The 6,320-nt window shown below is 30.8% G+C and overlaps 1 protein-coding gene across 1 annotated transcript; it reads right to left on the minus strand.

Annotated features, from left to right (window-relative positions):
• Positions 1-3,900: 3,900 nt before the first annotated feature.
• LOC108765603 (octopamine receptor beta-3R) lies at positions 3,901-5,432 on the minus strand. The gene is made up of 2 exons (XM_018514392.1): positions 4,572-5,432; positions 3,901-4,239 (listed from the first exon to the last, which is right to left on the minus strand). The coding sequence occupies exons 1-2, from the start codon at positions 5,226-5,228 to the stop codon at positions 3,901-3,903; spliced, it is 996 nt and encodes a 331-aa protein (XP_018369894.1). The 5' UTR covers positions 5,229-5,432.
• Positions 5,433-6,320: the final 888 nt, after the last annotated feature.

The following is a 6,320-nucleotide window of genomic DNA, read 5'->3' on the forward strand; positions in this document are numbered from 1 at the left end:
AAATTGCTGGGCGGGATATTGGTTCTCTCTTCTCGTCGATAATATTTACGATACCTTCCGCTTTCCGTATGTGGATCTTACTCGGATCCATTAGGTGATGCTTTCGATACATACAGCGTTGCAATGTATGATGCAATAACTGCTTCATTGAGAATTCCGTTTTATAAAACAGATTCATGAATGAAGATAAAGTTACTATAATTTTCGTTCATATGAGATTCGCAACTTTTCTATGTCATTCATTTCATTTAAACTTTATATTGTATCTTTATAATTTATTATTTTATATTATACTTTTATTTTGTATTTTATATATATGATACATATATATACGTATATATTAATAATATAATAAATATAGACGTCATCAATCTTTTTATATTATTATAGTAATAACACATTTATGTTATTACAAAATATTTATATTAAGTGTTGCAGAATTAAGATAATGTAGAATCTAAATGTGAAATGGATAACTATACAATTAATAACGTAAGTTATAATTATGAAATAATATTATGTAGAATTGTATAACATAAATGTTATGAAAATATGGAGAACTGAAATAAAGTAAATAATCTAAAAAGGTATATAAACTAAAAATAAAATATATGTAATATAAAATCGCTTTTTTTTAATATATCTGTAAATAATAAATATACTTTAATTGTATATTTACAGCTTACTCTTTGCTTTAAGAATTAATTGCTTTTTAAATTTTCATCACGACACGTTTTTCGGTTAACGAGTCGTTCGTACAACTCGTAAAATAGCTTTTTCAGGATTAATCAATTATTTTTTCTCAACAAAAATAATTCAGCGAAATTTTTATCCTCATCGTGAGGGAAAAGGGAAAGGTACTGCTGGCACGGATGCACTACTAACTTGATGGGGTTTAATTGAATTTTCAGACTGTCCGAGTCGACAGATAAAACCACGCTAATGAAAACGCTCGATGAAACGGGTTGGAGCCATATGCAAATCTGTTGATTACTCTCCCGTGTATTCTATATATTCCAACTCCTAGAAATCCAATCCAAAAGACAGCTTTGGGTGCTTGTCTTTTACCTCCTCCTTTCTCTATGTATCTTTATCTGTCTATATTAAAATATACATCAAAAATATAACCATTAAAATATGAATATTTTTCTAAATAAATAAAAATTTTTCCAAAAAAATTCTCGGAATACATAAAAATCAAGTTACTTCAAAATACCTAAAAACTAATATTTTGAATAATGGAAATGAAAAATTGTAGCATCTTATTAAATAAATTAACAAACTAAAAAAATGCAGGAAAAAGTGTAATAACTATATTTAATTCTTGTCTTGTTTTCTATTGAATGCGGTTGCAATTCAGTAACAATTTCTGCAGGGACATGTAACTGTGGTAACAAAATTCGCGGACGCCAATATTATTGCGCAAACTTTCACCGATATTTCATAGCCGCATGATTTAACGTTCAACCGACACTTTAACAATTTAAAATGAAGAGCAGCTGATAACATCCATACTAATCGATACAATAATGATTGCACTTGGCAAAGCTATTTTAAGTGAATAACAATAGTAAATAGTTTTATTTTTAAACAGTCTGAATTGTTCTGAAGTATCCATATCTGTAAAAATCCAATTAAAAAGTACTGTTCAATTAAATACTGTTAATTATGTAATTATGATTACTAATTTGAATGTTCCCTTAAACAATTATATAATCATAAAGAAATATATCTATACAATTTTTAAATGTTAGTATTAATAAATATTAGGATATAATTAAATGATAATATTTAACTTTTTAATAGACAATAAAATAAAAACTGAAGAAATATAATCAAATTCTGTAATCGAAATCGATAAGAACATTCATTACGGAATTAATATGACGTTGTAGAATACTGGAAGGCATGCGTGAATCTGAAATTCAAGTACTTCCATCATCGCGCATAATTTAGAACATTATTTTGATAGGAAATCTTGGACTAACATGAAAATGCTTAACATGGCACATGTTAATGTTGGCAGCCAACAATTTGACTTCAGAATTATTTTCCAGACTATGTGTATGTGAGCGTATTACATATTTGTGGAATGCAATCTTGTTGAAGAACAAGCACACATGCACGTCACACTATTCGAATTATCGAAATTGCGCTCGGCTTTCATTAACCAGAGAATATTACATGTTATTTATACATTTAAATATGGACATTTAAAATTTTTATTTTAAATCAATTTTGATTGAAGTAGATATCAAATCGTTAAATATATTAAAATCGCACGTGATTAATTACAAGTGTATTATTTATTATTGATTTATTTTACTCTTTTATGATTCAAATTTTTGTTTTTATTAATAAGAGTTTTATTGATTCTGAAAAAATAGATTTTAATTATTTAAAAAGAAATCAAATCAATATTCAATTATAAAAGATTTAAACTAATTAAGCAATTGTTAATTAAAAATTTAATAAATCAAAACCTTATTTTGAATTCAAAAGAAATAGAGATTTATATTTTAAAATATGGGGTTATTTTTTAATATGAAAATGTGAAGAAAATTTCATTATCTTATTCTTATAAATTTGAGTTTCTTAAGAATTGAAGTTTAATGGTGGCTTTAATTCACTCACGTGAACTGTTATAACACTCATTGATGATGAGAATAGCTGAAACTTGATTTTATTAATGGACCGCAAAATCCTATTTTCCCGCATGAATAATGCTCACTACCATTTTCGGTTGCCAACCATAGATAATTGCAAATCGCTTTCATCATATATAATGAACCGTGTTAAAGATTTTGTATCAATTTATAAATCTCGCACGTTTATCACAAAACGGCTAAACGTGTTCTCAAAAATCTTAGAAGATATTACTGTATTTAAATCTTTAATTAGTTTCCCTAAATTTTTGCCAAGAGAAAATTGATGCAAATTCTTTTAGAAAGTTCTATGATTTTCTTTATAAAAAATTATAAAATAAAAAATTATTGAAATCATCATTATAGATTCTAATTAAAGAACACATTGTTTCAAATTGAAATTAAGAAAACTTTTATAATATTTGAAATTATCCTTACACAACAATATATTACTTCTCTCGATAATTGTATACAAGAACATTCTGTTATCAAACTACTCTATCGATCGAGAATATGGAACTAAATTGATGTCGCCGCCAAAATGGATCGCGGAAGATATTATTAGGAAAGGCTCTATATAGGATGATAGAACGCATTTCATTGCGTAATCGCGCAAAATACGCTATGGATACTGCAGTAGAAATAGTGGATTCTGCTCACCGTTCTATACATGGAAGTGAAGGGGACATTCACGTTCGTATAATAGCTTAAGGAGATAAGAGGATTTCACGCGAGCGAGCATTTACCATTTCTGTCGAAATATACGACCACGCCAACAGACGCACGATGCGAGAATATACGTTTCAAGTCTTGATTGTGCATTAAACTTCGACGTCAGTGTACTGTTGCTTGCTAATTCTTATCATTTCGTTGCATAATTTGAGTTCAAAATTTTGTGCGTATATGCCATTCACACTTTGTGTGAACTTGAATTTGAACACCTAACTACTATACAGCAGTCATATATATAGCTTTCACACATAAACATCATAGATAGCAATCTGAAAGTATCTGAAAACCTAATATTCTCTATTACGTATTTTCTGTTCTGAATTATACGTTTTAAATATTTTCTTCAACATTATTGACATAACATTATTGAGTAACCTTTCTAATAAATTTTTTTATCTCAAATTATCAAGAAAGCTTGTTTAAGATATAATACGGTATTAGATATTTAAGTATACTTGTTACTTATTAATTCCATAAAGAGTCTTGAGCTTTTATCTCGGATTTTGCTATTTATACGAATATGTTAGAAATTGAATACACACATATGGACGGAGTTCCACTCACCGTTAACGGCGTGGAGCTCCGTGGGCACTGCGAAGTGTGCTGTATGAAGGGCTAGCTCACCGGTATCGGCAGCGGCCTGCAACAACATCTGTTGATGATGATGGTGCCGCGTAGATGAGCGATGATGGTGTACGCTATTGAGGACGATGTTGCTGGACGTTCGGCTGAGCGCTTTTCGTTGTCGAATTGCCTCCTTGTAGATCTTACAGTACATGATAATCATCACCAGACCTGGGATCCAAAAAGATACGCAGGAACTGATAAGCGCGTATGGTAAATTCACTCGGAACTCGCAACTCTGAAACACCAAAGAATGTCGCAAATTATTTCGATTATTAATATAATTTAATGACATATATAATAGCCAATAAAAATAAATCTTTTAATAGCTGATAAATTAATGTAATAAAAAAACGTGAATTAAGAAAATTGCACGAAAAATTTGAAAAAGGTCATTTATTATCATCGAAGTTAGATGTTTTTAATTTTTAAATTTTTTCAAATTTTAAAATATTCCGTCTTTACATCAAGATAACTTACATGGTTAAAAGGTTACCGACAATTTCCATATTCATAACTCATACGTCAAACACTTTTTAAAGCTATTTAAATAAAAAAACTTCTCCGTACCTCCGGGTGCTGCACCATGTATTCTAGATGTTCTTTTGTCGTGTACCATCCCATGAAAATTGGAATAAAGCTTATCAGCGCCGGCAGGGCCCAAGCGCTACCCAGCATACATCCCACAGTACTCTGCTTCATTATCACTGTGTACTCAAGCGGGCTTACTATGGCATAATATCTATCCACACTGATACAACAAAGATGGAGGATGCTAGCGGTGCTGAAGTATACGTCCAGCGAATTCCACAGGTCGCACATAATCGTCCCAAAGAGCCATTTTCCTCCTGAGAGCTCCACTGAGGCATTGAAGGTCATAGCGCACATTGCCACCAAGAGATCGGCCGCTGCCAGACTGACGACGTAACAGTTAGTGACTACTCGTAACCTACGATGCCTCCGCACGCTGGCAATCACTAGCATATTGCCCAAAACCGCCGTAGTGATGATGGTGCCCATAATAAAACCCTTGATCGCCACCACTAACACGTTGACATTTTCGGGAAGATTTTCCACCGTCGGATTTTCTACTGATGACGTTACATTTGCGGCTGTTGTTGTGGTCGCTGTTGTGCTAAAAGCGGTAATAGTGTTGTTGAAGACTGATGAAGACGTGGACTCCATTTGAGGTAGGCCCGTCGACATCGCCGCCATTACGTTCATCATGGTGACGGTGAATGTTGGCTCACCGTTTATATTGCAGGAAACGATTTTTCTTGAGTGATCCCTCGCTCGTTTTGGACTTCATGGTGTTTTGAAAGTCCATGATGATGAAAAGAGCGTCATTGAATGAATTATTTTTTTATCATTGCAAATAGATTGATTATCTCTCCTTAGAAATCATCGTCACAATACACATTCATATTTTAATACAATTATATAATATTGTGATTATTATCTGATATTATCGGATATTGCATTTTTTTCAGGGTTTCTTGAAACGTTTTTAAGTTTTGAATTAATTATAGATATTATTGATTGATATTTTGTGTTGCGTAATGAAAATTGAAAAAATATTTCCGTATTCTTCGAAATCTCTTCAGAAAATTATATTTCCCACGCAACATGATTTCCGTACTTCTATCACTGGTCCAATATCCATTTATTTATACAATAGCCAATACACAACTGTGATGCTATAATCTTTTGTTAGCGAAAATAATATTGCATAGCACCATTCTGTATGTCACTGTTCTGTATACAAAAAATGACTCAAATATATATACATATTTTACTACGTATGTAACTTAATCCTTTTCTTTCTTTTTTTCTTTTTGATTTATTCTTTATTTTTCTTTTATCTTTTTTTTCTTAAATGTAGTCTTCAAAGATCTTTTTTATATATATCTTAAACATATTTCTTTATACACAGAATCTACATATATATAATTATTGTTAATATTTTCTTCTAGGATGAAATTTTCATCCTCCTCAATTTCCAAATCAAGTCTTTTGAGTATTCTTATAAACTTTGCATCATTTCTCGCATAATTTAGTCTAAATCGCACTAAATTATCTCGCGATAATTTCGCACAATTCACTATCAATTTTCGTATATCCATTATTACATTTATTGGTCCGGATGCGAGTTTTATCAATTGCAGAAATAATTGTCGGTCGATGATGATGAAGATTAAAACTTCATTTTGATTGCCACGCATGATATTAGTTTGATAAGCTTCACCGTTCGATTTAGCACCATTTTTATTAATATATTGAGGTTTTTGATGATACAAAGTACTTCTGTAAAACGATAGA

The sequence above is a fragment of the Trachymyrmex cornetzi genome, unplaced genomic scaffold, assembly GCF_001594075.2.
Source record: "Trachymyrmex cornetzi isolate Tcor2-1 unplaced genomic scaffold, Tcor1.1 scaffold502, whole genome shotgun sequence".
NCBI lineage: Eukaryota > Metazoa > Arthropoda > Insecta > Hymenoptera > Formicidae > Trachymyrmex > Trachymyrmex cornetzi.